The 22,348-nt window shown below is 37.6% G+C and overlaps 1 protein-coding gene across 1 annotated transcript in view; it reads right to left on the bottom strand.

The window, feature by feature from the left end:
• The window catches only part of IMPG1 (interphotoreceptor matrix proteoglycan 1), a gene marked incomplete at both ends in the record, with an annotated part of 63,163 nt that extends 51,769 nt beyond the window's left edge, over positions 1–11,394 (bottom strand). The window contains one exon of the mRNA XM_082481579.1: positions 11,328–11,394. Within this exon, the coding sequence (XP_082337705.1) occupies positions 11,328–11,394 (67 nt within the window). The remainder of the gene's footprint in view (positions 1–11,327) is intronic.
• Positions 11,395–22,348: the final 10,954 nt, after the last annotated feature.

The raw sequence follows: 22,348 nt of genomic DNA, 5'->3' as shown, positions 1-22,348 counted from the left end.
ATAATGTAATAATGACATATATATTATGAGGTAGGTGGAACTGTGATATGGAAAAAAGTTGACTGCTTGATTATGCTGAATGTTGCATGAAAGACAATGAAGGCAAGAGGTGATTGTTACTGCTTTGTAAAGCATGCCAGAGGCAGCAACCTGTAGGTCTGTAACTGTCTAATTGTTGCAAGGTAATTTGAAATAATGATGCAGTCATATAGTGTTTGTCATTAAATGAAATGGAAGTAATTTTTCCCCAGTAATGTCAGATCATGAACTATAAACTGCATAAAAGGTATTTCCCCTGTGAAAACATGGCTCTGGGTCCATCAGAAACCACAAGCAGCTGACCACCGCATCAGCTGAGACACTGGATTATTTGAATGATATATGGGGTAGGAGTCGAAGATCCAATTCCACAGAAATCTCAGAGAAGACCCCTGAAATGCTCTGGAAGAAAATACCAAAAATCTTTATGGAAAGTAGCCAGTTTTACGAATCATATTAACTGCAGTAGCCCAGCTGCCCAGGCAGGCTGACCAACTGGGGCAGAGGATTTTGCCACTAAGCTCTTTGATAGCTTTTGTATGGAGCAGAGTTCTTTGTTGAAGGATTTGCTTCTTCCCCAGGATTTACCCCTAAGTCATTGACTTGAATTAAGAATTATACTATTCATAGAAATGACAAAGGAGATTCTTCTAAAAAGATTGTTGTAATGATTTCAAATTCTTTGTGTTAGGGTCACTGTTTGGGCTTTTCGCTCTGAGAAAGTGACCATACGTTATCTGCTTCCAGTTATCCCTGTTCTGCTAGCCTGTTCAGGGGAGGTGTAAACTTTTTCTCTTTTCATTCTTTCCCTTCAATATCCACTTTTTTTTGTGGGAGGGATCTGTTGCATACATATGCTTACTGTAAAAGGTTTAATTTCATTTATATCTTGTGGTTAGTAAATTTCCCTTACTAGAGTAACTTTTATTATCCTCAGTTCTTGAAATGACTTTTTTTACTAAATTTAAGTAAAATTTGAATTGAAAGAAATATCAACCCCTTTCTGCACATGATTGTCCAATACTTATTTCCTAATATTTACTGAATGTGAATGGAAGAATATGTGTCTTTTGGAACAAACATTATTTGTTCATAATTCTTCATACCTGTGCTTTCCCCTGTGTCTGTGAAAAACCTGAACTGAGAAATTTTAACCTAAGACTCCCAGATGGTTCAGCCATATGCTTTACTATAATATCCCTCCATCTACAACTTTTTAGATGCTTGGCTTTCAGTTTCCTGAGTTGAAAAATAATCTAAGACGACCCGTGCTATTATGAAATTGAACCCATATGTATTAGCTGGTCCCTTTTCTTTTTACCATGCAGCATAGTCATTGAATACATTGGAGTGGTGCAAATTTTACAGGGTACATAATTTGATCATGTAGAAAGTCCTGATAATACTGGGTTGTTTTACTATTCTTGAAAAAAGTAATTTTTGTAATTTTTTTTGTTCTTATTCTTTGTTTTACCTTTAAAAGGTATGTCTAAGATTTGTAGTTTTCTTTGATGGTTCCAGGGCTGAGGGCAGATAACTGTCAAAGTCTGGTAACTTTTTACTGTGTGTTAGCGTAATCTCCGTGGTGCTTAAACAAAGCTGTAACTCTCTTTCCTTATTCTCACATGAAAGAATCTGCGTCATTGTCCCCAGGTGGCATATCTGAGGAAAAAAGTTGAGGTAGTTTTACCATGGTGGTCTACAGAATCACTGTCAGCCATTATTAAAATTTGGAGTTCCCATCCCCTAGTCCTGAATTTAGACAAATATAACAAAAAATTTTCAAAATATGATAAAGTAATTTTCAAAATATAATATAGCAATCTTATTCATATGGGACCTAATCAGAAGTGCTTTGATGTCCATACAGGTCTCTCAAGCTCATGGTACTTTTCTTCAGGTTTTAGTTTCAGGCAAATAAACAGTACTCATTTCTCAAATTAAAAAACTTAAATTCTTGGAATAAGGTCAGGCCTCTCCTCCATGTCTCTTGACACTGACATTATCAAATTTATAGCATCAGTAAAAAACAAAGCAGGAGAAAACAGATTTCAAAGGTGAGAGTTCCTATCTGTTTTTTATAATCTACATGATGAAAAAGGAAAACTACATTGTTACTTAACTGGATTCTAGAAAAAAAAGACTTTAAAGCCATTCAGATAATTGCTCAGTGGGATTTTCTTTTATTTGCTTTTATAAATATCGGACAAGAAGCTTGTATTGAAAACTTTTTTCTATAACTGTAATAGATGCTTTTCTATACAGCTTTGTTCTTTTCTAGCTGTTAATATTATCAGTTTTGGAAGGCCTCCAGTTTTGGTGTGGGTTTGGGTTTTTTTTCATCAATGTAGGCAATCTCTGTGTTGGAACATTTACCTACAGCATTAATTCAGAAGTAAGTTTTAGTTTGGTTTGACCCTAGAAAATTAAGATGTCTTGACCCTAGAAAATTAAGATGTCATGGCATACAAAGAGAAGAATTTGAAATATGGTAACTACAGGTTTCAGTGGCAAAATTCAAGGTGATATCAGGACAAAACTTTTGAAGTCTCAATAATTTGTCATAAAAAGCATTACAAGTGTGACATGTATGTAAAACCAGACTAGTCTGAAAAATAAGTAGATGTTCCTAGGACAGAGAGGAATGATTGATTGATAAATGAGACATATTGCCTTCACAATAAAATAATTTTTAATTAAAAGACAAGAATTATTTAATGGAAACTGCTGAAATAAGAGAAGAGGAAAGCTTATCAAAGAGGTTTAATTCAACAAAAAGCCCATAAATGTGTTGTTCTGATCCAATTAAATATACAGCAGGGACAACAGCTCATGTGTTGATAATTCAGCCAGTAACAAAAGCATGGAAAGTACAAAGAGAGGTAATATTTTTGACTCTTCGCTTAGAGTCAGTCTCCTTCTGACATGGGAGCAATGAGAACCCCAAATTCTACTGGCACTTGCCAGTGATAGCCAGGGTGCCCATGACATGTCCTCTCCTTCTATTGCTTTTTAAATCTTTTTTATGACACACTGCCTCAGTCCCTGTTGCATGGGAAAGGTTTGACTGGATTGAAGCAGTTTAGATGAGCAAAATATGGCATGGTTTTATCATCAAATGCAGCCTAGGTCCTGCGTATGAGTACTGTAGGAGTAGCACCTACCTTCTCTCATGCAACCACCTCTATTTTTCCATGCAGATGTGGAAGTAGAGGCCCTTTCCTTGTACTCTTGATGATATTCAGGGCTGCTTTGCCAGTGCTTTGTGAGACACTAGCTCTGACTATTTGCATTAGATTTCCAAGTTTGTTTATACAACCGTGAAGGCTCACAACTTAAAAAACTTGAGAATACAGAATCCCGTCTTAGAAAAATTAATACTAATATTTAATCTGCTCAGGTCTTGTCTCTGAGAGCTCAGTGCCCCTAAACACAAGGTTCTACATCATACTTGTAGTTATCTTTGGGTCCAACATATTCCTGAACTATTTCTAATGCACACAGTGAAATAACTTTGAGAGGAGTTGCAGAGGGAACTCAGCCCCAAGAGTTGTTGAATCCTGGTGGGTAGTGGGTCTTCGACAAGGCCAAGTGCAAGGTCCTGCACATGGGTCAGGGCAATCTCAAGCACAAATATAGGCTGGGTGGAGAGTGGATTGAGAGCAGCCCTGAGGAAAAGAATTTGGGAGTGTTGATTGATGAGAAGTGTGATGCGAACTGACAATGCATGCTTGCAGCCCAGAAAGGCAACCGTATCCTGGGCTGCATCAAAAGAAGCATGGCCAGCAGGTCTAGGGAGGTGATTCTGCCCCTCTGCTCTCGTGATATCCAACCTGGAGTACTGTGTCGAGCTATGAGGCCCCCAACATAAGAAGGACATGGACCTGCTGGAGCGGGTCCAGAGGAGGGCCACAAAGATGATCAGAGGGCTGGAGCATCTCTCCTATGAAGACAGGCTGAGAGAGCTGGGGTTATTCAGCCTGGAGAAGAGAAGGCTTTGGGGAGATGCAGCCTTCCAGTACTTGAAGGGGGCCTATAGGAAAGATGGGGAGTGACTCTTTATCAGGGAGTGTAGTGATAGGACGAGGGGTAATGGTTTTAAACTGAAAGAGAGTGGATTTAGATTAACTATTAGGAAGAAATTCTTTACTGTGAGGGTGGTGAGACACGGTAACAGGTTACCCAGAGAAGTTGTGGCTGCCCCATCCCTGGAAGTGTTCAAGGCCAGGTTGGATGGGGCTTTGAGCAACCTGGTCTAGTGGAAGGTGTTCCTGTCCCTGGCAAGGGGGTTGGACCTAGATTATCTTTAAAGTACCTTCAGTCTCTAACCATTCTATGATTCTATGATTTAACTGGGAACTAACTGGAGTAGCTGAGGCATGGGAGTGAACTCAGTTTGGATCTCACTTCTTCAGGTTTAGTGCACTCAGCCAACGAACTGCTGGGTAAGAGGGTAGTATCCGCTACTGTGTGGGTGTTTTGCTGAAAGATAAGGAGCTGACATTGATGTTTATCTTCAGAAGATGATGTACACTGGCAAGAGGAGAATGCCTGTGTTCCTAGAAGAGAGGAAGAGGGCTAAGGCATTTATATTAATTAATTTTAATTCCTAAAAATGAATATCGACAATGATGAGCTTGGTATTTCCTGTTTGGTATGTTGGCTTGTGGGAATGCCCTTCTTAAATGTCACTAAATAGTAACATTACCAGTGGAATGAGGCCTGGTTATCAAATTGTGGCAAAGAGCTATGGGGGACAGGTTCAGGCCTTCAGCTTGGAAGACCCTGTGTTCAGTTGACTTATGTCCACTAGCAACCTTCCTGTGCATGTACCACAAAGCTGGTATCTACACACCCAGCACTACAGAGCCTTTCACGTACCTACAAATACCATGTGTTATGCAAAACTCAGCGGCACCTTACATGTCAGGGAAGTGCTAGGCCCTACCTGTGCAGTGAAGACTTTGTACTGAAGACAAAATACACCTGACCGTTGTATCTCAGCATGACAGAACATGACCTGCACATGTTCACAAGCTGTGCTCAAGCGCTCTATGACACAGGAGAGGAGCTCCAGGCTCCTGCTTAAAAGATAAGTTCTGTAAGTTTCAGTCTTTTAAAGACTCTGTTCTTGTTTACATTTAGATCTGTACCAAGGGGTTTTCCTCACTGAGAATTCAGGAAAGTGGTGGGTTTTCATAAATCCTGCTTCTTGGCAGAAATGTGTGATGATGCTCCTTTAAACATTTGTGGAAGATGTACTCAAATAAGGCAAGGCTCCCATGAATCCTTATGTGATATATTCCTGTTGTTATAATTATGTTAAAAATACTAAATGTTTGGTTATAGTGAAAGAACTTACACCTCAGAACATATATGGAAATAAATCTGGAGAAGAATGTGATAAATTATTTTGAAATATCTGGTATAACAATGACAGTAGTAAATGTCTAAATTTTAATAAAACCCCGAAACTTTTTTGTTCTGTGTTACATTCAAAGCTAGGAGATGGCATTAAGTAATGATTCTTTTGCAGAAGCCTTTAAATTAACCTGGATTTACATTTCGGTACCAAAGATCACTGTTGTCATCAACTAATGTGCTTTGGAATTTCAGTAAGTGTGAAGAATTTCATTTCTGCAAGCAGGTAACACTGAGAAACTATCATAATCCCTCAGCTGTTCCTCTCCTCCCAGATACTCACACAAATCTGTGTGGTTTTCTATGCCAAGTGGAGAAACACAATTGTTAAATCAACCAACTTCAGAAAGAAAGCTAAGAAGATAATTTGAAACAATTTTTATGAAATTTATGCTTAGGCCTTATAACAGACAAACATATTTTTTTCTCCCTCTCTAAACAGGCAATTTGGTAACACCTTTGAATTACGCTAACTATACAATTCATGGCACAATAACTATGGTGAATTACATACCTATTATAGACAAGAATAGAAAACATAATATGCCACTGTTAAGATTCTCCTGCTTTTATGAATATAGTTGTCATATCCTAACAATGAATCCACACTCACAATAAATGCAGCTTGTATCAATCACAAATATTGAACAAGCTGAAAGCTTTATGAGTCAATACATGTGATTTTGACACATTTCCTTCTTACCTGAAAGAAAAACTCATGTTTTCCTTGACGTCATATCTCACATTTAAGGTAGAAATATATAGCATCTCTTTCAGACACATAAGTGCAAATTCTGGTGAGGAATCCTCCTTGTTATTCACCAACTCTACTAACCACTGCTACTGGAATTCATGGAAAATATAAAGGGCAGTCTATGACTTCATTGCCAGAATCTGATTCCTATTACAGTCTGCTTAAGGTCCAGGGCAGCATTGAAGAATGATTTCTTTTAATGTTAACATATGAAACACATACGTATTTATATTTCCTTGGCCATGTTAGAAGCATTTGGCCTGAAATACTGTTCTCTTATCTGATATGATTTGCACCAAAGGATGCAAGAAAATGCTTTAAATGTTTGCATAGTTCTTGGAGGGATGCATCCAATGTGCAGTGATGAAACACTCGAGCAACTCTGCTATTAATTTTCTAATCATTCTTACTCAAGATGTACAACCATCCTCTGAGAAAGTCAGTGAGACAGCATAAATTCAAGTTCCAGCGATATTGTGCCATGTATGTCAACATTTCAACAACTGTGATGGTGTGGGTCAATGAGTCGCAGTGCAGAACGGTTTTATTGAGGTAACTGTATTCAAATATGATGATGATTAGAATAGCTGGCATATGAGAAAGCTTTCAAGAATCAGCAGCCACAGTGCCATATCTTTGCTTGAACTTGTGTAACTGGAACCGGTCAATTTTACCCACAGTTTAGAGGCACTCATCCTGCAATGCAATCTACAGTCTCTGGTTAATTGACTCCATCTCATTTTGACATAGAGTGACTTGGACTTAACCTTACTTAACTTAGTTATGTGTCAAGCTGCATAGACCAAGTTAGATTGGGAGGACACTTGGAGGTCACCTAGCCCAAAAAATACAATCAGCTATGCAGCTATGAGTCTGGGTCCTACCGATTTGCAGGCATCTATGTGACTGAGCAGTTGCTTTGAGAATCAGCCTGCTAAACTCTGATATTGTCCTCCTTTATAAGTGCAATGCCCTTTACAGGTCAGGACTTCAGTTTCTATGTTACATCTCAGGTCCTCATGCTTTTGGGAAATGAGGATGATAGTGTTACTCTGTCAGACAGGTATATTGTAGGGTTAAAACTGATGGTATGCTTGCATACAGTGATAAAGCACGCTACAATTAAGTAAGGGTACACACTTACAATGTGGCAGGCTTCAGATGATTGTTAATCTTATATTTTCCAGCTATGCTACTATTCTGTAGTGTCTGCCCTGTAAATAGCAGCTGATATTGACTAAATGCCAGTGTATATGTACATGCAGACATACAGATAGATATTTCTTTTTAGGCAGTGTGTTGTTCAATATCACACTTTCCTAAGGGGAAGAAATTGTTTGAAACACAGCCGGGCATGCAAAGTGCACGGAATGTGCAGGATAGTGCACCTAACTCCTCACGAAAATGGAAGAATCGTGTGATAGAGAATGAGTATAAGACTCATTTTAATCCCAAAGGGACTGGAAATAGGACAGAGGTACAAAAGCAGGGGGGAAAACGTATATTTAAAATATTTTAAAGCATCAAAATGCAGTAGAATGCATACGTAGTTTTCCTTCTGGGAAGAAGAAACTGTGTTTGCTAAATCTGATGAATGCTGGCCATATCATTTAGTGCACTGCTGAAGCCCCTAAGACATCACAATTAGCTGAAAAATTAAGAATAGCATAAACAATAATCTGAATTTCTAGCAGGTTAAGACTCCAAGTAAAGTTACTTTATTGTAGCCTGTAAATTAATGTCATGTAAAGGGAGAAAACCCTTTATTATTAATAGTGATCACCTTGTCCACAATTGTTTTCTGAGTAAAAATCCCACACATCTAACTTCGTTCACGTATAATTCACTAATCGCTATGGTACAGGTGTGATTATATCTGGAATTAATCTTTAAGATTCAGCAACAATATTCTAGTATTTTTATTCAAGTTTGGCTCTTATCCAGGAAACAGATAAGATTAAAATCTGCATATAATCCAGTGTTACATTTATTTTTTTGGGGAAAAAAAAGTTTTACTTTCCATTTGTTTGTAAGCACAACCAGGAAATCTAGCTTTAAGTTGGTAATCCTTATTTTATGGGTGAAAGTAGATCATAATCTCAGTGCAAAAAGCAGATGTGTTTTCTTTCTTTCTTTTTTTGAAGCTTTATGTTCTTTGACTTCCCTTTCCCTTTGGCTCAAATTTGCTTAACCCTTTTTTCAAGGGCAATTATAGTAATGAAGATCTGCAACACTTATTGCTGAATTGGAACAGCCGAGCGGGAAGGGGTAAGTCAGAATGAATTAAAATGATTTCATAGAGCACACACAAAGCCTTTGTGTCCTAAAGAATGACTGAGTAAATAGAGGATATTTACTTGCTGAATAAAAAAATAACACTAAACAGCCTTGAAAACTCTGTGGCTCCCTTATATTCTCAAGTATCAAGCGTTAGGATGTGCCCAGCATCAATGTATAATTTTGGGAGTTCAAAGCTCCTCTGTGTTTTGCTAGTTAGTTTGGCTTTTGAGTGTTTTATGATTCAACAGTTAAAAATTACTGTCATATTTTGTGTGTAGATGTTTTTTCCATCACAAAGATTTTACCCCCCTCACTTTCGCTTCCTGTTCTTAGAGACAGTTTGTGTGAGGACAGTGGCAAAGACCTGAGTTTAAGCCCTGAGGTAATTTCCTGGATTCTGGCACTAGTCATTGCCAAAGATAAACACTCTGTCTCTGAAGTCTTTAAGTTGCTCCCTACAGTTTCCTCTTTGTTTACTGTGGAATTGTAGGTGCTCCTGGACAACCTCCCAAATGGCTGGGAGAAGGACTTTTTTGGTCCTAAAATAAGGAGGGGGAAGAAGGAGCAAAAGACGTTACTGAGCGAGCCTCTTTTTTGTTGACCCTGAAATACAGATGTGTGTAAAACAGGAATTTGAATACAAGATAGTTTTGTTCTCTAGGAAAAAAAAAATCAACCGATTAACCCTATAAATATTTAGAGATTATTAGTACTACGTTTTTTCTTTTAAGATGGGAGTATTTTATATCTTTGTCTGTTATTTCCTAGTTTGTCACAGTTGACATTTACTGCAAACTTCAATAGCCCTAAAAGCTTCAAATTATCTATGTTAGGATCACTAATGAGTGGTTAATATGAGTATTCAGACTCCTGGGAGAGCCTGTGTACTTTTGAAAATGTTTTCTGTAAGCGTCTGACCCTAATGCTAAGTCATAAAATAACAGTTCTGGAAGCATCCCTGCTCTGGTGAAGAAGTTTCTTAACACAAGCATTAAGTCCTTTGAGATTTGTGTGCCCATATATGAGATAACATAGTTTTAAAATATTATATATGGCATGACTACATGACAATAAAATGTATTTATTATGCATTTGCACATACCACACGTACTTTATAAAACTGGTGGGAAGGAATTTTTCCAATTATCTGTCACATGCATGTATACAAAAAAAATATTTTTTTCCCCTGGAAGCCATCAAAAATGAGAAAATTCCAAGACTGCTACCTAAGCAAGGTACTATGTGAAACTTATTATTCAACGTTGCTTCCTGAGTGTTGATAAACATTCTGTGCACCAAGTCTTCTGCTACATCTCTTAGGGAGATAACATACAGGTCTGTATTCCTCCCTGGCAAGATACTGTCCCAGAATTTTGCCAGTGTCTTTTATGGGAAATGTATTGTAACATACAATCACAATTTGCAATGGGTGAAACTATGTGATCCCACTTTTTAAATGATCACTTTCTCAGTTCATAATTATAAATATGGACTGTAATGGTACCATCAAGCACGCAAGAATTACCTGGAATTCATTCAATCTCTTTTCATCATGGAATTGTAACTCAAATGCAAAAGCAGTGCATTTTGATATACCTTTTCTTCTTGTCAGACATGAACTATCACTCATTTTCTCATTTTTCACCACATTTCCAAAATAACATTAATGATTAAATGACATTATTTACATGGAATTAAAAAGTAAAATAAAAAAGCAACATAATATAATTCTAATGTTAACTAACGCAGTACTTTTTCCCAAGGCTTTTTCAGTACTGTAATTGTCCACTAGAGAAGATTTACATAACTTCAGTGAGAAACAATGACTGTGTTCTTTATTTTTTAAAGAAAATCTGTGCAAAGAAAAGCAAGACTAGAAAAAATGTGATGTGTAAATAAAGCTTTCCAAGTAGTATTGACAACAGTTTCACACCGTCTCTTTAACAAATATTGAAATACTATGGAGGAGACTTCTCTTTTATCATTTTACATTCTTTGCATTTAATTAACATGCCTGAGATTGACATAAAGTAGGAGGTCATTCACTTGAGCAAGCATAAAGCAGTTGTAATGTTGGCTTTTAATTCAATTATATAAATATCAAAGCATAGATGGAAAAGTTAGGAAGAAACCTCCCCCAAAACTAAATGTTTCCCAAAGCTCTAAATCTATGCAATATGGAATTGAACAGGGAAAAATCACATCGCCATCTTTTCTTTTTTGTTGTTGAAGAAACATTAAAATTCCTGTGAACTTTTAAATGTTTTTAAAAGGAGCAATAGTTAGCTGTTGTTTTCTTGCAAATAATTTTACAATTATTATTACCGTAATCCTTACTAGTATTGCTGTTTTTTTGTATATATGTCAGCATGGTTTATTCCTCCAGATTTTGTATATCTAAAAGTTTTTGAAGTTATTTCTGACAATGGCTAGTAAATACAAAGACATACTTTACTACTTTCTCTTCATTTCAAGGATTGCAGACCATCTTTAACAATGTCAGCACTTAGGTGTTCTTTCAGCTATTTTGCCCCTTCCATATAATTGTTTTAGAAATTATATTTTTTCATAACATGAGAAATGCAGGTAAATCGAAACTAAATGGCATCCCTTACAGAGATTGTAAAGCCTGGGAAACACAAGTAAGAAATCTTGCCGACATTTCCTTTTCCAACTTTATACCAGTGTCAGTGACTTTACTGTCTCTAGCTGAATTGTCAAAACACCAAATTCCAAAGAAAGAATACTGTAACATGAAAATATCCTGATCTTTCTTTTTTTTTTCCCAACATATGCCATGTAAATTAGTATAACCCTTTATATATGAACTTACCTCTGCTTCCCTGAACTTGGAGAGCAAGGCAAATGATCAAAAATATTAATCCAGTTTTCAAATGCATGCTGTCTATTGATCATTCACAGTTTTCAAGAACAATCATGCAGGAAATAAGAATATTTAGGTCAAGTAGAAGGATTTTTTTTTAAAAAGAACTAAAATTCCCAAGCGTCTTCCCTCTTTTTTACTTTTCAGGTGTCCCCAGCCTTGGACTGCATTGAATTGCAACTAGGCGAAGAGTGCAACAGGTGCCAGAATGCAAGAGCTGGACAAACCCCTCCAACGCGCACACTTCTATCCTGGGGGACTGGAGTGGTAAGACAAGAGTGACGAAGTTTTTAAAAAAAAGCAGTGTCTGTTTCTGGAATAATCTGTTTATCTGCTGCTCAGACATAATCCCTCTTACGGTCCAGCTGGAAGAGCTTTCTTCATCTTATTAACCTTATGGAGCAGCATCTGTCAACCCCAGAAGACTTCAGTAGCACCATAATAAACAACGGAAGTCTCTTCTAGTGCCCATTGCCTTCAAATATTGATCCTTTGGGCATTCCAGAGGTATGGCGTGTGAACGGAGACAAAATCATGGGAAGAGCTAATTGTGCTATTTCCAAACCAATGATCATAAAAACCCGGGAATCTCCTTTGAAGAAGAAGACATCTTTTTCTGAAAGAACATACTATACTCAGCTTTTCCACCATGTATGTCTTGGAAGCCTCTCTCCCTTCTCATACCAAAAGGTTGCTGTTGCGATATTCCTATTGGAGCAGTGATGATGATGTTCTGTGACAGCAGTGAAATGGTGTGACTCAGCAGTAAATTGCAGCAGTGTTCAGGGCTGGCACAATCTGATGCCAAGCTGGGAGTGGGGGAGGGAAGGTGCAGCATGGAGGGAGAATAAGAAATAGTGGTGGGAAATGCTGTTTCAAGCACATAGCTATAACCAGGCCAAGAATGGGCAGTGAGTTTCTACCCTTTTCAAAGAGCTCTGTTCCTGTTTCCCAAATAACTATTCCAGTTTGGCATGTGTAAATGTTCCATACTTACTTTTTATTTTCCAGAACATTTTTTAGTGTTGCATTACACCTAAAAAAGCTACCAGATGGGCATTTGTAATGATCTGCCCCTCTTAGAGATTTTTGTGTGACTGTGCTTCAACATAGGAAGTATCTAGACTGGCAGCAAGAATCTTGTTTTCTACTACTGTAAGTACAAGTTACTTTAAGAACAACCTTCATTTGAACCCAATCAGTATTCTATTTTTGCTTAGGATTTAAACAATGGTAGCCTCCCTCCCTTCCCGAGATTGCCTAATTTTAACTACTCAGACCAGCTAGTACAGAGACTAGGCTGGGACCAAACAAGATCTGCTTTTTTTTAATTTTCACAATCTTTTTCTGATTTTCAGTGCTCATTTTAATGCTTTAAGTATGTTGTTTCATGCACACTGTTTTATTGTTCTAACAAAACAAATTAAGAAGACCTTGCCAGCAGCACAATGCAAGAGGACAGTGGAGACGATAAGGATTTCTACTGGAGAAAATTTGAGTATTACATAACGAGCATTCTTTAGCAGTACCAAAAGTTGTCTTTACATATTTTGTATATATCATAATCATATGGTACAGAGTGTAGTACTATAAGTACTACCTCTATGAACCAGGTAAGCTTTAGCAAGCATCCATAAGCATGTTACAATTGAAAGATGAAATTCCCCCAATACGTTATCTTCTTTTTAGTTGCTTCAGCTCTCAACTGGAAATGTAGGGAATTTTTCTGAGGATGGTGGAATCCACTGTTTCTGGTGACATCTGAAAGTGCAGGATTGGCGAAAGTCACAGGTTATTTCCTCAAAGCACCCTAGACAACAAACTCCCTGTGGAATTTGGTAGGAATGTGGTCCTTTAATTCCATTGGGAAACTAATTTAGGCATCAGACTAAATTTTGAAAATGTGCAATAAAGAGATTTACTTAATTCTATGCAGAGACATTAATGATGCCTGAGCCAGGAATCAGAAATCCTTTATCAAATGTTTCATTAAAAAACTTATTTTTGAGCCCTTCAGATGTTGGAGAAGACAAACATTTAATAAAACATGCTCTTATATTTCAGAGATAAAGGAACAGGAACAATCCTAGAACACACCACAGTGTCGTTTAGTGTCAAGTTATGACTTAAGGAAAATATTGAACTCCATAGGTAAACTGTGACTAAAAATTTATAGGGCAGCAGTCTGCATCGCTTGACATGATGCTTAAATAATGAATATTCCAAGCTGTTTTCTGTTAAGGCGGTGCCTTCTATGTATTTCCATTTAATTAAGAAATTTTGTAACTAACCTTGATAACTGCCACAGTGGAAGCAAACAAGAATGATAAACATTCATTAAAGCTAAAGCAATATTATCTAGGGACCACTCCATCTCTAAGTACTGTAGTGTTTAATTATAGGTCACTGTTAATTAATCTAAAAGTACTTCTTCTAGTTGGTTTGCTGTCAACAATAATTATATATTGTTAAAGAGGCAATTAAAAAAATTCTACTGAAATTCAAGACTGCATTACAAATATAATACCAAGACATGGGAAGGGCAAAACTGTATGCTAAAATATCCATTCACCCTGGATAAGTGCTTGTAAATGGGTTAAATCAGACCCTTTAATGGTCACCTCAGTGAATCACTACACATGTCTAGAATAATACACTGATGTGCTGTTTAAATGCAACTAAAACTGTTTGCTTGCAGAAAAATGGCAGTTTAGACTATCAAGGACTCTGTCTAGAAGACTCGATGTAAATTGTTTATAAGTCTGGGGCTCAAGGCACTGTCACATAAAGATGATCTAAAAGTTGCTATGCATGCTGCTAAATTTTCTGTATTCAACGTAGATATGTAAATTGGGGCACCAGACAGTTTGTGTTCCCCATAAAGGCAAGTCAGATTCTATACCATCAGTGTCAGAGTCTCTATGTCGTATAAGTTTGACTTCTGTTTTCAGTTGTCCTGAGTAAGTTCTCCTACTAGTAAAGCCAACTGTTTTCCTTATGATTTCCATGGCGTTTACCTAGGAGAGCTGTCCCACCCCAAGGAAGGGGAGATCTATAATTATGAAGTACCTTTTAAATAAACACAATTTTTTCTCAAGTATTCATTATTTCCGTAGGAGCCGGATTGGTACCTGGCAGCTAGCATGCTCCAGACACAGCTTTAGGCTTCTGATTAAAACTGAGGAAGCCGGAGTTCTGCTCCCTTCTTTGCTGTTGAGTTTGGCCAAACCAAGCCCTGTCTCTCAGCCTCCATATCTGAAAGTGGAGGGATGACCCTGAAGAGCTAGAAAAGCCTTTGTAGCAACAAATAAGATAATACATGTAAGCAAGAATGGCTTCCTCCCCCCCACCCCCCGCATTAAAATGTAGATAAAATATTTCAATAATTATTTTGGAATTTAAAATCAGTATTTTATTTTTACATGTTCTGGTTTGCATATCGAAGTTAGGCATCGGCAGTGGTCCTGTAGTGGTTTTAAAGAGTTTTTCATGAAGAAAACAAATTGTCATTTTGCTCTTTGAGCTTTTCCAGTTGGGTAATATTTGTATTTTGCCCTCTACTGCTGCCCAGTCACGATGTTTTCTTTTTCTTACTGAACTAATAATACAAGATTTATATTTAGCCCATGAATTAAATAAAATAAAAAAGAAAAATAAACACATATTTCTCAGGACAGTTAAAAAGTACCTATGATTTCTTTACTGCTTTTATTTATATTTCATAGACAATTTTTCTTTCTGGTGTCTCTTGTTAGTAGCAGGGAACAAATGTGATCACAACAGGGAAAGCCAGTTTGAAACTAAGCAAAATATTTTCTCCCTGAAAGAACTGATCAGTGTCCAGACATTATGTTTGTAAATGTCCTCTTATTTTTCAGACCAATTGTTCTTTAAAACCTCTTTCTTCTGGAAATTCTTATATTCTTCCTTCAAAACTGGACTTGGACTGTTTATGCTGGAAGAGTGCCATATAACTCACTTGGCTGATGGCCGTAGACAGTGATAGTATTGGGATAATGCACTACATTTCTATTGGGGTGTCACTAAAACGACAGCAATGCAGAAAATGCTGTGGAAATGAAGTTAGTTTTTAGTCTGAGTAAATGCCAGAAGTGGAATAATAATTTGGTTTAGAATAAAGCAGTAGATTTGAATTGCGAGAAATAGCCAATAACAGATATCAGTGACCTAGGATTTGAAAAGAAACTCAGAGATTAAGGTTCTGAGTTGCTGGCGGTTAAACTGAATGTTTTAATTGGCCTCTCTACCAAATGAAAGAGTTTTCAAAAAGGTTTCGGTACAAATCTGGAGAATTGTATGTACTTCAGCAAGTCTAACTTCTGTACTAGGCAAATTGATAGAAAACATAATAAAAGAAATAAGCACAATAACAAGAATGATCTGGGTGATACAATAGTCTTGGACATCCAACAGTTTTTGATGAGTTCTGCTCTTAAAGAAACTAAGCTGTCACGGAGTAAAAAGAAAGATGATCTGTATTAATAGCTTATTAATAGATGAGAAAGAGCAAGATATAAGCATTTCAAAGGCTAGGTTTTACCATTAGGTTTTGTGCTGGAAGAGGGGGCAAATGATGAGGTAACAAAATTTGCTGATGGTACAGAATTGCTCAGATTCGTTAAGAATTACACTAATAGTGTAAAGATGCAGAACTGTGTCTTGCGGCTGAATGTGGATAACAAAGCTGCAGGTAAAATATATCCATGGGAAAAAAAAATGTAATGTTATCAATGAACAGATAAGTATTTGCTCTAAATTAGGAATAGTCATTTGGCAAGAAGAGTTTGAAAGAATAATTTTCTGATAATGGCAGCCGAATCTATAGCCATGATCAAAAGGAGAAATAGAATATTATTGCTTTATTGGAAAGAAATAGAAAAGAAAAGCATTTTTTTTAATAAAATGGTATATCATACGTGCTCTGGTCCTGCAATAGCAATAATACATAGTAAAACTAGAAATGTTAATGGGATGGTGTCGAGGATTGTCAGAGGAATGGAATGGTTTCCATATAAAGAAATATTACACAAGCTAAGAGTCTTTGGCTGAAAGAGAAGTGACAGAAAGGCTGAGGAAATTATTAAATTACTTAGTTTTTCTTGCAATATGAGAACATGAAAACACCAAATTTAATTTTCAGGTATCTATTTTCTACCTTCTTCCTGAGCCTTTTATATTTTTGGTCTCCGCAGCTTGCTGAGACAATAAATTTTCCAATTTACTTATGTATTTTATGAAAATTTACTTCCTTTACATAAGAATAAGCAGGAATTTGACAAATTCATAAACACTTGGTCCATCAAGGAATGGGACGCACATGCTGTTCCAGTTGCAACCTCTTGCACAAAGTCAATTAATCACTGATTGTCAAACACTGTGAGGGCAAACTAGAAACTGGATCGCTTTTGCTTTCCTATTTCTTTTTGGCCATTCATATGGATAAGATATTAGATTAACTGCATCTTTGATCTTACCCAGCATGACTACAGTTAGGCACTGAGCTGTAGTCCCTAACTCAGACTAACCTGCCATTAAAGTCAAGCTTACCTGGTAGTTATAACAACTCCTGCTCACACTGAATGATGCAGCAAACTCATCTGTTTTCTGTGATACCTCTCTCCTCCAAAACAAGGGGCCTGATGCTCTGTTCTGCAGTTGCAGCAAACCGGGAGTTCTAGTCTGAACACAAAGTCAAAGCAGGTGATGCACTAATGCAGTTCTTTGTCTCCTTTCATGAATATAAGCCTAGACCTCTTCTGCAATCAAAAGATATCTCCAAGATTCTCTGGGGTCTTCAAAAAGCTTTGCTGTTTTGCTTTTCTAACACAGTTATGAAGTCCAAGCACCCCTTATTATTTAGAATGGGAAAAAGTATTTTCTGCATACATTTACATAACAATTTACAGATATATTTCTGGCGACAGCTTGACCCCATCATCTGTGCTTTCTTCTGAAACTTTTTACGCTGTACACTCTTAAAAGGATTAATGTATTTAGATGCTGTTTAGTGCGATATGGGAGATAAGGGTATGAAAAAAGCATGGTATTAACTGAGTAATTCAGTGTAATTACGAAGAAAATACCCCAGCCTGACTGCTGATTCAGGATGATCACTGATAAACAAATACGCTCACGTTGATGGTTACACGATCTTTCTTTGGAATCATCAAACATCTAAATAGGATTAAAATAATTTTTTTCTAGTGGGCAGTGATACAGCAAGCTGACCATTAGCTTCCAGTCAGTAGAGATAAAGACTACAGTACATCTGTTCAAACAGATTGTCATGCACTTGCTTGCATACCAATACACAACTTTCTGTTATTCCTAGAGCTGCTTAAGCTTATACCATGGGGAGCTGTAATGAGCTGAAACGTGTTTCTTCCCATGCTTGACAAGTTGTTTTTCTCTTGGTACTCGGAAAGGGTCTTTCTAGGTTTAGCTGATAGAGTTAACTGATGGATTTACTATTCACAAAACTGTCCTCAGCAGTGTAGCAAATTAAGTTGAACATTGTGGTTATCAGCTGTAAAAAATTCAAGCTATCAAACTATGTCTCTGTCCATGAAGCAAGCCTGCAGAGATGCGGTCTTTTACAATATGTGTTGTCTAATCAGAAGCAGGAAACATAGGAGTAGCTGGTAGTTCAGTTTCTTTTTATGGTAATGGGAGAAGATGTTTAGTAGTGAGAGACGGCAAGAAGGGAGATATCTAAAGTGTGAGGTGTGCTTGTATCTTTATACTAGCCTAGTTTTCCCCTCTTTGAGAGATTTAGCATGAGATAGTATTTAGTCTTTATTGCTTAGCCTAACACTGTTCAGTTTTTTCTTTCACAGTTTTTCTTTCAATTGTTCCTTGCCATGCACGGTGGCTGCATTTGTTCATCAGTATTTTACTTTCTAGATTTACCATGTGGGAGTGAAGTACGAAATGACCTTATTTCCTGTGTACAGAACTGATCTGGTAGGCAAGAGTTTTGGCTCAAGAAAAGGTCTTGCAAAGAAACCTAGTATGTGTACCAGTGTTGTGTGGCACTGAAGCTGTTGAAAAGAGAGAAATTAAAAACCTACCCAGAAAGATAAAAATATGCAGGAATGTATGGAAATTTATGGAAACGATATTTTTATATACTTATCTTAATAGTTTCTTACTCTCCTTTTTCAGGAGGGATGGGTGCTGCTTTTGTTTTCATCAGGGGACAGGTGACAGCAGGACTCATATGGACCTGACTATACCCTTGAACTTCCTGTGTGATGATATGTGTCATTAACAAAGTTAATGGCTGTGATAACGGGTAGTTCCAGCAAGAGTACGTATCCAAATGTAATTCCAAAATTTTCTTAACAAAATATAGGAAAATTGGAAGAAATATTGTGGAGGTTGCATTTAACTAGGCCTGGCAAGGCTTGGAGAATTATTTAAGTAATTTAAACGATGCTGTTATCTATATTATTGGTCTTTTTGCTTCAGTTACTTCCAGTGATAAACCTACTGTGTTTGAACTCAAAGAAATGCTGGGAAAAACCTCTTCTGTCAAAGATGCTTTGAGAAGCAGGTTGTATGTCAACTTTATAAGTATTGGCCTCTCACCTAAAAAGCTTGTTGTTATGCTTTTGATAGATTCCTTTCTCTTTTCTCTCCAGCCGACAGTACCACGCTTGTCATTGTTTACATAATGGATTCTGTGTATGAGCAGAAGCTGTGTTTCCCAGTACTATTGCAGCTGGATCCCTCCATGGAATCTCACATAGTTAATTTTGACGTGGTTACCACCAATAAACTCCTTTATGGTTTATTCAGTATAACATTACCAGTGTGACATTGCCATTATTCAGATCATGCTTTTTTCTGTATCACTAGTCACCTTATCTTAGACTATTAAATAAAATGTTATTATTATTATTACACATACTTTCCAAAGGGCTCTGTGACAGTTGGGCCTTATTCTGCATCTCATAGCTACATTTTTGGAAATGCAGCTGATGCAAACTAAGGATAGGGAAATATTTGCTTTAGTTCTTTCAAACCATGTTATAGTTCTTGTTTGTATTGCTCAGTTGCCCTTTCTCAATTTGATATTTTGGTATTGATTAACCTTAGATGAGTTCTTAGTCAGTGTCCATTCCAAACAGAAAAATTTTGTGTACGTTTTGACTATTTTCTGTGAAGACAGGTATATTTTTATTGTTTCCAAAAGTAGTAATTGTGAAGTTGTTCTCATGTTTAAAAATTGCTTTTTTGCTTTCATTAAGCAGCTTGAGAAGTTGTCATATATTATTTAGTAAGGTTGCAACTTTGCTTTTCTGTGAAGATGCCAATTGCCTCTCACTTCCATTTATTTTTCTTTCTTGCAAATTTGTATTTCTGGAAGTGTTTGCAGTTTCAGTGTACTATTCTACAAGGCCAAACGTATTATACATGTATACTCTGCATGCCGAATAGAGCTGGGATTGTTTAGCTTTCAGAAGAGAGGACTCGGGGGGGAATCTGAACAACATTTTTAAATACCTGGTAGGAGGAGGTAAAGAGGCAGAACCAGACTTCTCAGTGTTGCCCAGTGAAAGGATAGGACGCGATGGGCACAAACTGAAATACAAGAAATTCCATTTGCACAGATTTTCTTAATATAGGTGTGATTGAACACTAGGACAGGGATCTCCAGAGAGGTTACAAAGTGTCCATTCTTGGAAATACTCAAAACTCAAATGGACACAGTCCTGAGCAACCTGGTCTGGCTGACCCTGGTCGTACTGTGTAGTTGGACTAGGTGATCTCCAGAGACCCACTCCTACCTCAGCCATTATATGGTTCTATGATACTCTTGTAGTGAGCAAACAGAAACAACTCCCCATAAAGAGGTGAATAAGTGTTTTTCAGATTTGTTTGAGCACCACTTTGGCCTACTGTAGGGCCTCTGTAAGCCGCGTTCAACTCCAAACAGTATTTTCAATGGGATTCTTTGATGTGGCAAACATACTCACACACAGATTTTGGAGTATAACCCACATAGAACAGGAATAATTATTCCATGTACAGTTAGGAGTTTATTAAGTCTAGAAAGCTGAAATTACATTTTAAAGAAAGAAAACTTTAGACTGAGTAAGAATTAAAAAATCTAGAATTTGTTCTTCTCTGGAAGAGAATTCTGTGATGTGGCAAAAGTTCCTTTGTTGTGTGTTGTTAGAAATCATGTTAATAGCATGTTCAGGTTTATATTTTTTAATCATAATTCGTACCGTGATTCCTAAACTAGACTTCAACAATTCAAGGCCCACTGTACAAATGCTCAGTTAAAGATGACCCATTCCCAGAGAAGAGTACACAGGATGTAGTAGGATGGGCATTCAATAATGTTTTCACAGTATAAACAGGATCAAATGTGGTTAAGTTTCTTCCAGTTTATAACCTGCGTCCTTCAGTTAGGGTACAGTTACCCTTTGCATAGCGTTGGTGGTGCATATGGATGGCAGGAAGGGAGAAGCTGGATCAGGAAATCTGTTGTACACAAATCCTGTTGTTCCTTCCCCTTCAGTCCAGAATGAATCTGAACTATTAAATCTTTCTCTGATATTTTGCTCCATTTTTAAAAATCATATTCTCTACTAGGTCATTATTTACCCAAGCACTATTTTTCGATCCTCTGCCCTGGTGACCATCTGCCCTCTTTTCTGGTTTCTTTTCCCCAGGTTTCCATCCTCTGTTTTTCTGCTTTTTTCTCCTTTCTGACCTTGCCATTTCATCCCACCTCCTAATTTCATTCTGCTTCTTTCCACAGTTTTCTCATCTCCTTCACGTCCTTGGCCAGAAGCTGCTTTCCAGCCCACTACTGTGTGTTATTTTGAAAGCTGACAGTGGAGTGGAGGATTGTTGTGATGTTTATTAGCTACCCCTGGTTGGTAACTCCAAGGTAAGAAGGAAGAAGCTACTTATTTTCTCTTATACAATACCACCCTCCACTGGCAGTTCCTCCTTCCTTCCCTCTGCATTCCACTGATGGGTACAGCAGTATATAGGTAGCTCCTGCCTTCAAAATTCACAAAAGAATTATCATTTAGAAAGACTGAATAGATTATCTTTTTACCAGGAAAAAATACACAACAGCACTGTAATATCTTTCTCAACCCTACATTGGATTGAGTTAACATGAGGGTTTATTGAGCTCCTTTTCAGACATCTTTTTCATTCCAACTCCTCTTTCTTGCTACCCTCAGTTTCCTGTGATGGCCCCCAGCTTCCCCATGCCACAATATGAAGGCCTTTCCTGGAGCCAAAGCAAGCTCCAGAAACCCAGCTCCATTGTCAGTTAGACAATGCAGATGGAAGAGGATGTGTTATGTGGATTCCTCCCACCTCAGCTCTGAGACAATGGGGCAGTGAACTGAGGTTCCCTGGGGCTCCTCAGCTCTCTGACCTGGAACAGCAAAGGAGAGGCACTCTCCGGCAATGCATCAGCTTTTTGCACCACATTGACTCTCAACCAGGCAAATCATTTCAGAGGAACCAGCTCAAAGCTGATTTTTGGCACAGAAGAAGTTAAAACCCCCAAACTTTCTGTATAGCAGCTGTGCAAAGCACACTGTGGGCTGGCTGATTATGCTAATTATCCATTCAGGACTGCCTCTTTGCTATGACCATGTTAGACAAGACGGTGCCTCTGTCCCTGTACATTTAACACCACAGACATCAGACTGCTTTTTACAGTTCCAGTTACGAATACCTCTCCTCTGTGCTGTGCAGCCACCTTCTGCAACCCCCTGCGCTTCCTTTCTTACAGACTTTTTCAGCTCATCCTCACTCCAGCCACTTTCTGTGTGCCTCTCCTCCCTCCCTCTGGCTGTTGCCTCATCTCTTTCATGCCTATCTTTAACAGCTCCTGTCCTGTCTTTCTCTCAACTATTCCCTTACTAATTAAACTCTGTCCAAAGGACAAGTAAACAAAAGTAGCTGAA

Source organism: Vanellus vanellus (assembly GCF_965231255.1).
Source record: "Vanellus vanellus genome assembly, chromosome: 3".
NCBI lineage: Eukaryota > Metazoa > Chordata > Aves > Charadriiformes > Charadriidae > Vanellus > Vanellus vanellus.
This window is presented reverse-complemented; position numbering and strand designations above follow the sequence as displayed.